At 44.5% G+C, this 12,657-nt stretch overlaps 1 protein-coding gene across 9 annotated transcripts in view; it reads right to left on the bottom strand.

The window, feature by feature from the left end:
• Positions 1–12,657, bottom strand: part of map7d3 (MAP7 domain containing 3) — a 274,252-nt gene that overhangs the window by 29,799 nt on the left and 231,796 nt on the right. For all 9 annotated transcript variants that reach the window (XM_059976665.1, XM_059976667.1, XM_059976669.1 and 6 more), the window contains 3 exons: positions 12,108–12,161; positions 11,249–11,324; positions 9,876–10,029 (listed from right to left, as the gene is read on the bottom strand). In XM_059976665.1, coding sequence (XP_059832648.1) covers positions 9,876–10,029; positions 11,249–11,324; positions 12,108–12,161 — 284 coding nt within the window. The remainder of the gene's footprint in view (positions 1–9,875; positions 10,030–11,248; positions 11,325–12,107; positions 12,162–12,657) is intronic.

Below are 12,657 nucleotides of genomic sequence, written 5' to 3' on the forward strand. Positions count from 1 at the left end.
AGTGACAATGGTTTTCCGAAGTACTCTCGAGCCCAGGTGGCTATAATTGTCACAGTACCATGACAGTTTCTTAGGCAGTGCTGCCTGAGGGCTTGAAGATCACGTGCATTCAACAGTGGTTTCTGACCTTGCCCTTTACGCACTGAGATGTCTCTGAATTCTCTGAATCTTTTCACAATATTATGTACTGTAGATGTTGAAAGACCTAAATTCTCTGCAATCTTGCATTGGGAAACGTTCCTTTTGAACTGACTAACAATTCTCTCACGTATTTTGGCACAAAGGGGTGAGCCACGACCCATCCCGGCTTGCAAAGACTGAGCCTTTGATGAACGCTACTTTTATAGCCAGTCATGATACCTCACCTGCTACCAATTAGCCTGCTTAATGTGGAGTCTTCCAAACCAGTGTTACTTGAATATTCTGTGCACTTTTCAATCTTATTTTAACTCTGTCCCATGTTGCAGCCATCAAATTCTAAATTTATGTATATTTACAAAATACAATTAAGTTGGTCAGTAAAGCTATTGAAAATCTTTTCTTTATACTTTTGTCAGTTAAATAAAGTTTCTCGTGAATTAACATATCACAGATTTTTGTTTTTATCGCAACTTTTCTGGAAATGGGGTTTGTATCTGCCTTTTCCCCATAATCCTTAATTGCCTTACTATGTAAAAACCTATCTAACTGTTTCGTTAAATACATTTAGTGAAGAAGCCTCAACTGCTTCCCTGGGCAGAGAATTCCACAGATTCACCACTCTCTGGGAAAAACAGTTTCTCCTCATCTCCATCCTAAATCTTCTCCCCTGAACCCTGAGGCAATGTCCCCTACTTCTAGTCTCACCAACCAATGGAAACAACTTTCCTACTTCTATCTTATCTATCCCTGTCAGAGTTTTGTATGTTTCGATAAGATCCCTTCTTATTCTTCTGAACTCCAGAGAGTATAGTCCCAGGCAACTCAATCTCTCCTCATAGGTTAACCCCTTCATGCCTGGAATCAACCTGGTGAACCTCCTCTGCACTGCCTCCAAAACCAGTAGATCTTTCCTCAAGTATGGAGACCAGAACTGCACACAGCACTCCAGGTGTGGCATCACTGGTACCCTGTATAGTTGCAGCATGACCTCCCTGCTCTTGAGTTCAATTCCTCTAGCAATGAAGGCCAACATCCGTTTGCCTTCTTAATAACCTGTTGTATCTGCAAGCCTACTTTTTGCAATTCAAACACAAGCACTCCCAAGTCCCTCTGCACAACAGCATGCTGCAATCTTTCACCATTTAAATAATAATCTGCTCTTCTATTATTCCTTTCATATTTATATTGTGAGTTTTTAAAATTGTTAATATTGTATTCCTTATCTTATTATGTTATTTTGTGCTGCAACGGATCTGGAGTGACAATTATTTTGTTCTCCTTTATATGGAAATGACATTAAGTAATCTCAAATCATGAATCTTGAGATTTCTAACATCTGGAGTTCTTTGCGTGTTAATCATTGACGTGCCTCAGTTTGTCTTTAAGCAGTTCAAAATAGGAACAAAGTTTTTGCTTAATCACAGTAAGAACACCCACTCAGTGTCTGGCCTGAGTTTGAACAAGAGTTCTAAGCTTGAACTATGAACTGTTCCTCCTTCTACAGATGTGCCTGACCTGTTCGAGTATTTTCAGCATTCATCCATGGAACTATCAGAGTTGCAGATACTCTTTAGCTACATTACACAAGTTGTCTGGGGCTCAGGAACCCCCATACAACACAAGCGAGGCAATCAAGAATGGAATGAGCAGCAGGCCTGGGTTCCTTGAGCTTCTTCCATCATTTGATGAATTTGTGGTGAAAATATGGCTATAGAGTCACATTTTCTAAGTTTGTTAAACTTATCAAATACAAATTTAAAATTTACTATGGAAGTTGAGTTAAGAGTTTGATGTGCCTTTGGTGATTATCATTGTGTCCTCACTGGTCATAATGGTAGTACCAGGTGATTGGAGATTAGCAAATGTTATTCCTTTGTTCTAGAAAGGGAGTAGGGATAACCCTGGGAATTAAAGACCAGTGAGTCTTATTCAACAGCAGGTAACTCATTGGAGAATATTCTTAGATACAGGATTTATGAGCATAGGGAGAAGCACAGTCTGATTAGAGACATAGCATGGCTTTGTAAAGGGCAAGTCATTCCTCATGACTGAATTCTTTTATGATATGACAATGTGACAAAGCACATTGATGAAGGCAGAGCAGTGGACGTGGTGTATATGGACTTTCAGATAAGGTTCCCCATGGCAGGTTCATTCAGAAAGTCAGAAGTCATGGGATCCAGGGAAACTTGGCTGCCTGAAATAAGAATTGGCTTGTCCATTGAAGGCAGATGGTGGTAGCAGATGATTGTATTCTGCCTGGAGGTTGGTTCCGCAGGGATCTGTTGAAGGACTCATGCTCCTTCTGAATTTTATAAATGATTTGGATAAGGAAGTGGAAGGGTAGGTTAAGTATGTTTGCAGATGAAAGCAAGGTTGATGGAGTTGTGGACAGTCTAGAAGGTTGTTGTAGCTCTCAATGGTAGGATTAAGACCTGGGCTCAGAAGTAGCACATGGAATTCAAACCGGATAAGTATGAAGCAATTCACTTTGGAAGTTCAAATTTGAAGGCAGAGGACAGGGCCAGTAGCAAGAATCTTGTGATGTGAAGGAAAAGAGGGATTTTGGGTGCGTTGATTGGGAATGCAAATAACACATTTCACTGTATGTTTCAATGGATGTGATAAATAAATCAGAATCTGAACCTGACAATTTCTTCACTCAGAGTATAGTGAAGATGCTGTGGTTGACATGGACCAGTTGGGCTGAAAGGCATGTATCACTGCTTTATTGATGTATATCTAAAATACAGACATCTACCTTACACTCATAACTGACCTACTGAACAAGTAGAGATAGCCTGTAGGGAGTTTGTGAGGAAGGAGAGGCAGATGATAGAGCAAAGAAGCACTCAGCCTGATGGTTTAAAATGTGTCTATATTAAAGCAAGGAGTATCACAAGTAAGATGAATGAACTTAGAGCGTGGATGTTGTGGCCATTACAGAGACTTGGATGTCTCAGGGGCAAGAATGGCTGCTGAATGTGCCAGGCTTTAGATGTTTCAAAAAGGACAGGGAGGGAGGCAAAAGAGGTGGGGGAGTGTCTCTGCTAACCAAGGATAGTATCATGGCTGCAGAAAAGAATGAAGTCATGGGGGGATTGTCTGCTGAGTCATTTTGGGTAGAAGTCAGAACAGGAAGGGGGCAATAACTTTACTGGATGTTTTTTTATACACCCGCCAACAGTAAAAGAGACATTGAGGAGCAGATGGGGAGACTGATTCTAGATCGGTACAACAGGCTTGTTGTGATGGGTGATTTTAACTTTCCTAATATTCACTGGCATCTCCTTAGAACAAGGGGTTTAGATGAGGTGGAGTTTGTTAGGTGTGTTCATGAAAGTTTCCTGAAGCAATAGGTAGATAAGACAACATGAGGAGAGGCTGTACTTGATCTGGTATTGGGAAATGAACCTGGTCAGATGTCCAATCTCTCGGTGAGAGAGCATTTTGGAGGTAACGATCACAATTCCATCTTCCCTACCATGGTGCTGGAGAGGGATAGGAGCATACAACTTGGGAAAACGTTTAATTGGGGGTTGGGGGTAATATGATGCAATTAGGCAAGGACTTGGGAACATAAATTGGGAGCATATGTTCTCAGGGAAATGCACGGCAGAATTGTGGCAAATGGTCAGGGAACAATTACATGGTGCTCTGCATAGATATGTTCCATTGAGGCACAAAAAGGATGTTAAGATAAAAGAACCCTGGTGTACAAAGGACGTAGAAAATCTAGTTAGGAAGGAATGAAAAGCTTACAAAATGTTGAAGAAACGAGGTACTGTTCGAACTCTGGAAAGTTATAAGGTTGCCAGGAAGGAGCTCAAGAATGAAATTACAAGAGCTATAAGTGGCCCTGAAAAGGCAAGCAGGATTAAGGAAAACCCCAAGGCACTCTACAAGTAGGTGAAGAGCAAGAGGATGAGCCGAGTGAGAATAGACCAATCAGGAACAAGAGTGGAAACGTGTGTGGAGCTGGAATAAGTAGCAGAGGTACTTAATGAATGCTTTGCTTCAGTATTCACCAGTGAAAAGGACCTTGGCAATTGTGGGGATGACTTACAGTGGACTGAAATGCTTGAGTGTATAGACATTATGAAAGAGGATGTGCTGGAGCTTTTGAAAAGTATTAGTTGGATAAGTTGCTGGGACCGGATAAGATATAGAAACATAGAAAACCTACAGCACAATACAGGCCTTTCGGCCTACAAAGCTGTGCCGAATATGTCCTTATTTTAGAACTACCTAGGTTTACCCATAGCCCTCTATTTTTTTAAGCTCCACGTATCCATCCAGGAGTCTCTTAAAAAACCCGATCGTTTCTGCCTCCACCGCCACTGCCAGCAGCCCATTCCACACCCTCACCACTCTCTGCGTAAAAAACTTACCCTGGACATCTCCTTTGTACATACCTCTAAGCACCTTAAAACAATGCCCTCTTGTACTAGCCATTTCAGCCCTAGGTAAAAAACCTCTGACTATCCACACGATCAATGCCTCTCATTATCTTGTACATCTCTATCAGGTCTCATCCTCTGTCGCTCCAAGAAGCAAAGGCTGAGTTCACTCAACCTATTCTCATAAGGCATGCTCCCCAATCCAGGCAACATACTTGTAAATCTCCTCTGCACCCTTTCTATGGTTTCCGCGTCCTTCCTGTAGTGGAACCAGGCTACTGTGGGAAGCGAGGGAGGAGATTGCTGAGTCTCTGGCAATGATCTTTGCGTCATCAATAGGGATGGGAGAGGTTCCAGAGGATTGGGGGGTTGCAAACGTTTTTCCCTTTTTCAAGAGAGGGAGTAGAGATAACCCAGAAAATTATAGACTAGTCAATCTGACTTTACTGGTGGACAAGTCGGTGGAGAAGATCCTGAGAGACAGGACTTAGGAACATTTGGATAGATATAGTCTGTTAAATCTGTAAGATTAAAATTGTACAAGGCATTGGTGAGGCTGAATTTGGAGTATCGTGTACAGTTCTGGTCACCAAATTATAGGAAAGATGTTAAGAAAATAGAGAGTACAGAGAAGATTTACTAGAATGTTACCTGGGTTTCAGCACCTAAGTTACAGGGAAAGATTGAACAAGTTAGGTCTTTATTCTTTGGAGCGTTGAAGGTTGAGGGGGGGACTTGATAGAGGTACTTAAAATAATGAGGGGGATAGATTGAGTTGACGTAGATAGGCTTTTTCCATTGAGAGTAGGGGAGATTCAAACAAGAGGACATGATTTGAGAATTAGGGGTCAAAAGTTTAAGGGTAACACGAGGGGGAATTTCTTTACTTAGAGAGTGGTAGCTGTGTGGAATGAGCTTCCAGTAGAAGTGGTAGAGGCAGGTTCGGTATTGTCTAATTTAAAGTAAAATTCGATAGGTATATGGACAGGAAAGGAATGGTTATGGGCTGAGTGCGGGCCAGTGGGACTAGGTGAGTGTAAGCGTCGGCAAGGACTAGAAGGGCCGAGATAGCCTGTTTCTGTGCTGTAATTGTTATATGGTTTAGGGATAGTCTGCATGGCTTTGACAAGGACAGGTCATGCCTTACGAACCTGACTGAATTCTTTGAGGATGTAACAAAACACATAGATGAAGGTAGAGCAGTGAATGTAGTGTATATGGAGTTCAGTAAGGCATTTGATTAGATTCCCCATGCGAGGCTCATTCAATGTCATGAGGCATGGGATCCAATGAAACTGTGCTTTATGGATTCAGAATTAGCTTGCCTACAGAAGGAAAAGGGTGGCTGTAGATGGTTCATATTCTACATGGAGGATGGTGACCAGTGGTGTTCTGTTCTGGGACCACTTCCTCTTTATGATTTTTATAATTGACATGGATAAGGAAGTAGTGGGTGGATTAGTAAGTTTGCTGATGATACAACAAACATGAGGAAATTTGCAGATGCTGGAAATTCAAACAACAACACACACAAAATGCTGGGAACACAGCAGGCTAGGCAGTATCTATAGGGAGAAGCACTGTCGACGTTTCGGGCCGAGACCGTTCGTCAGGACTAACTGAAAGGAAAGATAGTAAGAGATTTGAAAGTAGTGGGGGGAGGGGGAATTGCACAGTTGGGTTTGTTGTGGATAGTCTGGAGTATTGTCAGAGGTTACACCACGACATCGATTGGACACAGAACTGGGCTGAGAAGCGCAGATGGAGTTCAACCCAGATAAGTGTGAAGTGGTTCACTTTGGTAGAAGACAGAATATAACATTAATACTGAGACTCTTGGCACTGTGGGGGTTAGCGAGATCTTGGGTTCCCTGAACATAGAACAATAGTACAGCACAGTACAGGCCCTTCGGCTCACAATGTTGTGCCAACCCTTAAACCCTGCCTCCCATAATCCCCCCACCTTAAATTCCTCCATATACCTGTCAAGTAGTCTCTTAAATTTCACTAGTGTATCTGCCTCCACCACAGACTCAGGCAGTACTTTCCACACACCAACCAATCTCTGAGTAAAAAAACCTTCCTCTAATATCCTCCTTGAACTTTCCACCCCTTACCTTAAAGCCATGTCCTCTTGTATTGAGCAGTGGAGCCCTGAAGAAGAGGCGCTGGCTGTCACTCTATCTTAATATCTTGTACATCTCTATCACTCCCTTAATCTCTGATCATAATGCATACTCTCTAAACCAGGCAGCATCCTGGTAAATCTCCTCTGTACCCTTTCCAATGCTTCCTCATCCTTCCTATAGTGAGACGACCAGAAATGGACACAGAACTCCAAGTGTGGCCTAACCAGAGTTTTACAGAGCTGCACCATTACCTCACGACCCTTAAACTATATCCCTCGACTTATGAAAGCTAACACCCCATAAGCTTTCTTAACTACCCTATCTACACCTGTGAGGCAACTTTCAGGAATCTGTGGACATGTACCTCCAGATTCCTCTGCTCCTCCACACTACCAAGCATCCTGTCATTTACATTGTACCCTGCCTTGGAGTTTGTCCTTCCAAAGTATAACACCTCACACTTCTCTGGGTTGAACTCCATCTGCCACTTCTCAGCCCACTTCTGCATCCTATCAATGTCTCTCTGCAATCTTTGACAATCCTCTACACTATCCACGACACCACCAACCTTTGTGTCCTCTGCAAACTTGCCAACCCACTCTTCTACCCCCACTTCCAGGTTGTTAATAAAAATCACGAAAAGTAGAGGTCTCAGAACAGATCCTCCAATCTGAATGTACTCCCTCCACCACGATTCTTTGCCTTCTGCAGGCAAGCCAATTCTGAATCCACCTGGCCAAACTTCCCTGGATCCCATGCCTTCTGACTTTCTGAATAAGCCTACCGTGTGAAACCTTATCAAATGCCTTACTGAAATCCACGTAGATCACATCCACTGCACTACCCTTATCTATATGCCTAGTCACCTCCTCAAAGAACTTTAACAGGCTTGTTAGACATGATCTGCCCTTCACAACGAGGGGGGAGAATGCGCTGGACCTAGTTTATGCAAACATCCCCGATGCATACCAGACAGAGCCTCGCCCCCATCTCGGTTACTCAGAACGCATCTCTGTTATGCTAATCCCAGCATACAGACTGCTCGTCAGGTGCTCCAGACCAGTTCAGAAGCAGGTGAAAACCTGGCCAGCAGGAGCCATCTCTGCTCTTCAAGACTGCTTTGATCACACTGACTGGCACATATTCAGGGAGGCTACAACTGACGGCGACTCTACCAACTTAGAGGGGTACACGGCATCAGTGACTAGCTACATCAGCAAGTGCATTGATGATGTTACTCTGTCCAACAGCAACCATCACTAGATGCACTAACCAGAAGCCATGTATGAACACAGAGGTGCGTGCGCTGCTGAGGACCTGTGACTCCACCTCCAGAGCAGGCGACAAGGCAGCCCTAACAACAGCAAGGGACAAACTGTCGCGGGCCATCAGAGTGGCAAAGCATGCACACGGAGATTTCAGAGGTAAGTTTTTTCACACAGAGAGTGGTGGATGTATGGAATGCACTGCCAGCGGCGGTGGTGGAAGTGGATACAACAGGACCTTTTAAGAGCCTCTTAGATAGGTACATGGAGCTTAGAAAAATAGAGGGCTATGTGGTAGGCAAATTCTATGCAGTTTCTAGAGTAGGTTACATGGTCGGCACAGCATTGTGGACCGAAGGGCCTGTTATGTGCTGTAAATTTCTGTTTTACCTACCTTAAACCCATCACTGACTAACAACACAGACACCTAACTTACCATAAGACCACAAGACATCGGAACAGAATTAGCCCATTTGGCACATTGAGTTTGCTCTGCCATTCAATCATGGCTGATCTTTTTTCCCTCTCCTTAGCCACACTCCCCAGCTTTCTCCCTGTGACCTTTGATGCCATGTCCTATCAATAAACCTATCAATCTCGGCCTTAAATACACCCCCAACAACCTGGTCCCCCCAGCTGCCTGTAGTAACAAATTCCACAAATTCACCACCTCCTCAGTAAAGAAATTTCTCGCTTCTCTGTTTTGAAAGGATGCCCCTCTATCCTGAGATTGTGCCCTCTTATCCTAGACTCCCCCACCAAGGGATACATCCTTTCCACATTTACTCTGTCTAGGCATTTCAGCATTCGAAAGGTTTCAATGAGATCCCCCCTCATCCTTCTAAATTCCAGCAAAAACAGACCCCGGGCTATTCCATTCCATTCCTGCAATCATCCTTGCAAACCGTCTCTGAACCCTCTCCAATGCCAGCACATCTTTTCTCGGATGAGGAGACCAATACTCAAGATGATGCCCTACCAGTGCCTTATAAAGCAACACATCCCTGCTCTTTTATTCAAGACCTCTTGAAACTAATGCTAATTTTGCACTGCCTTCCTCATCAACTCTACCTACAAGTTAACCTTTGGGATGTTTTGCACAAGTACTCCCAAGTCCCTTTGCATCTTAGATTTTCAGATTTTCTTCCCATTTAGAAAATAGTCCACACATTTATTTCTAATACTGAAGTGCATGACCATGCATTTTCCAACACTGTATTTTATTTGCCACTCTCTTGCCCATAATCCCAATCTGTGTAAGTCCTTCTGCAGTCTACCTGTTACCTCAATACTATCTACCCCTCCACCAATCTTCATATCATCTGCAAAATTGGCAACAAAGCCAGCTATTCCATCATCTAAATACACCGACCAGTGTGAAACACCACTAGTCACTGGCAGCCAACCAGAAAAGGATACTTTTATTTCCACTTGCTGCCTCCTACCAATCAGACAATGCTCTAACTATGCTAGTAACTTTCCTGTAATGCCATGGTAAAGAGCCTCATGTGTAGTACCATGTGAAAGGTCTTCTGAGAGTCAAGTTATACAATATCCACTGCATCTCCTTTATCTATCCTAGGTGTAATCTTCTCAAAGAATTCCAACAGGTTTTTTCAGGCAAGATTTTCCCACAAGGAAACCATGCTGACTTTGTCTTATCTTGTCCTGTTTCACCAAGTACATGATAATCTCATCCTTAAGAATTCAGTCCAAATTCTTCCCAACCACTGAGGTCAGGCTGCCTGGTGTATAATTTCCTTTCTACTGCTTCCTCCTTATACCCATCACTGACTCTATGACAAATAAGACACTTACCACCTTACACTCAACACTAATCACAAATACAGACATCTACCTTACACCCATCATTGACTCTATGACTGAAACACAGACAGCTACCCTACAGTCATCACTGACTGACAAATGCAGGCACCTACCTTACACCCATCACTGACTCTTCGTTCAAATGCACTGCAATATTATCGATTACGTTGACACCGTTTAATCCTATTGGTTCATCTCCTACAGCTTCAGTCAACTCCACACAATCATGAGATGGGTCTTGAAGCTCATCGATTCCATTAGTGCTATCTGAGAAATACAAAGACAGAAAGGCAGGGATGGAGAGAAAGAGAGGGAGGGGGTGAAGGGGGGAGAGAGGGGGTGAAGGGGGGAGAGAGGGGGTGAAGGGGGGAGAGAGGGGATGGGAGGGGGAAATAGAGGGGAGAGAGAGGGAAGGGTAGAGAGGAGTGGGGAGAGGAGAGATCGAGGGAGTGGGTGAGTGGAGAGTGGGAGGAACAAGGATAGGGAGGAGGGGAGAGGGGAGGCAGAGGCAGGGAGAGATGGAGAGAGAGAAGTGGGAAGGTTGGGACAGGGATGAAGAGAGGGGGGAAAGGGGAGAGGAGGTGAAGTGGGGGTGATGAGGGGAGAGGTGTTGAGTGGGTGGGGTGAGGGGATGGGTATGATGGGGTGAGGTGATGGGGTGCGGCGGAGGGTGTGGGGGCAGAGGGGATGAGGGAGTGAGAGGCAGAGGGGTGGGGGTGAGTGGGGAGAGAGGTGAGAGGGGAAGAGGATGAGGGGGAGAGAGAGTGAGGGGGAAGGGATGTGGGGGCGGGGAGAGGGGGTGTGCGGGCAGAGAGAGGGGGCAGGGAGAGAGGGATGGGGAAAGAGGTGAGAGGGAGAGAGGGTTGAGGGGGTTAGGGAGAGGGTAAGAGGTGGTGGGAGTGAGGGAGGGGGAGGGAGAGTTGGAGAGGGAAAGGCTTTAACATCTGCAGTGACACATTGGATTTGTTTTAAACAAACAAACAGCAAGACTGCATGGTTCTGGCTGGTGGGGACGGTTAGACGTGTGTTGGGGATCCCAGAGTGAGTGGGACCAGTCAGTCCGAAGTGGTGGGGGGGGGGGGGGGGTAGATGTCCCAGAGTGGGGACAGTCATGCTGGTAGAGAGTCAAGTAGATAGGTCTCTCTGAATTACTGGGGATTTGAGTGTTGGCAGAGCTGCTGAATGTCTTGCCTTCCCTTTGGGCTTGCTGAGTAGCCAGTGCAGCACAAGGAGCTGTTGATGTTACAGCAGGGGACTATGTATCACTGAGTCAGGTCTGCATCGGTTCTGATACTGGACCTTGCAGGCTGCTAGGTAAGAGCAGCATGAAGATCTGCACCATATTTTCACTCAAATCACATGTAATCCAGTGACAGCTGGTCAGAAGCCCATCTTTGTCTGGGTGGTTGGGATAGAGGGCTGTTCAGGTCTGTTAAGGTGTTAGAGGCCTCAAGCAGAAATTTAAAACCTATATCCACTCACTCACCTACTTCATCTGTATCCCCATTCCTTGGCTCATCCTCACCGCTCTCTTCAGCTGCCTCATCTTGCACCCTTTCAGTCTGTTGTGCAAAAAAAATGGAGACGCTCACTGTTGGACATTTTTATGCTATGCAGGTGGCCAGCCAACCCAACATCTGACACATTGTGGCTAATACTCAAGTCTTACCCAGCAAGAATCAATTGATCACACATGTGAAATTTTGAGCTACATTACATCACAACCTCAGCGAGATTTTGAAGGGGAACAGAATCTGCAAACCCCAACATTTTACGCTGCATGTGCAGGGGTTTCTGTAGAGCACATCCTCCATAGGTAGAATTCAAGCTCTATTCTGCAGCACAGAAACCACAGTCAAATTAACCCTCACATCACTCCTGCACACACGACTTCTGAATTCACAATTATATTCCAAAACCTTCAGAACCCAAATCAAAGTGAAATTCCTTATGGACAGCACAGTGACACAACTAGTTGAGGTGCTGTAATCTTACATCTCCTGCTAGCAGCTGCTGTCTGCACGGGCAATGCAGTGACACTACTGACTGAGGTGCAGTCAGAGGGCAAGTCAAAGGCAACAGGATGTCAAATTCCCTGACCTGCTCCTGTAGCAAGTATTTATGGCTTGGTCTGTGAGCAACTCGATCAATAGTCTCCCTGAGGCTGTTGGTGTGGAAACACTTTCTTCTTTGGCTTTGGTGTTTGTCTTTATCCTGGAATTAGCGAGGGTGTAGATTTAGCATGGAATTGCCAGGTGTGGTGTACAGGGGCTAGGTGGAACTGCAGGAAAAATAAAACTTGCAGGAATAGAATCTGGAAACAGACCCAATTGCAATGAATTCACCTTTAATTGTTCCTGGTCATCCTTCCTGGTTCTCCTCATGATCTCTTTAATTCTCTGTAAATACAGTAAACATTAACTTGTGCAGGACATTAGAAACGGAATAAAATATTCAAACCTTACACGCAGAAAATACACACTTTACACATGAAATAATGTGAAAGCTTTGCCGATTATACTAAGGTAGGAGGTGTTGTGGATAACGAGGTGGGTTTTCAAAGCTTGCAGGGAGATTTATGCCGGTTAGAAGAATGGGCTGAATGTTGGCAGATGGAGTTTAATGCTGAGAAGTGTGAGGTTCTACATTTTGGCAGGAATAATCCAAATACAACATACAGGGTAAATGGTAGGGCATTGAGGAATGCAGAGGAACAGAGAGATCTAGGAATAACAGTGCATAGTTCCCTGAAGGTGGAGTCGCATGTAGATAGGGTGGTGAAGAAGGCTTTTGGAACGCTGGCCTTTATAAATCAGAGCATTGAGTACAGAAGTTGGAATGTAATGTTAAAATTGTACAAGGCATTGGTAAGGCCAAATTTAGAATATTGTGTGC

This window comes from Hypanus sabinus, chromosome 8, assembly GCF_030144855.1.
Source record: "Hypanus sabinus isolate sHypSab1 chromosome 8, sHypSab1.hap1, whole genome shotgun sequence".
NCBI lineage: Eukaryota > Metazoa > Chordata > Chondrichthyes > Myliobatiformes > Dasyatidae > Hypanus > Hypanus sabinus.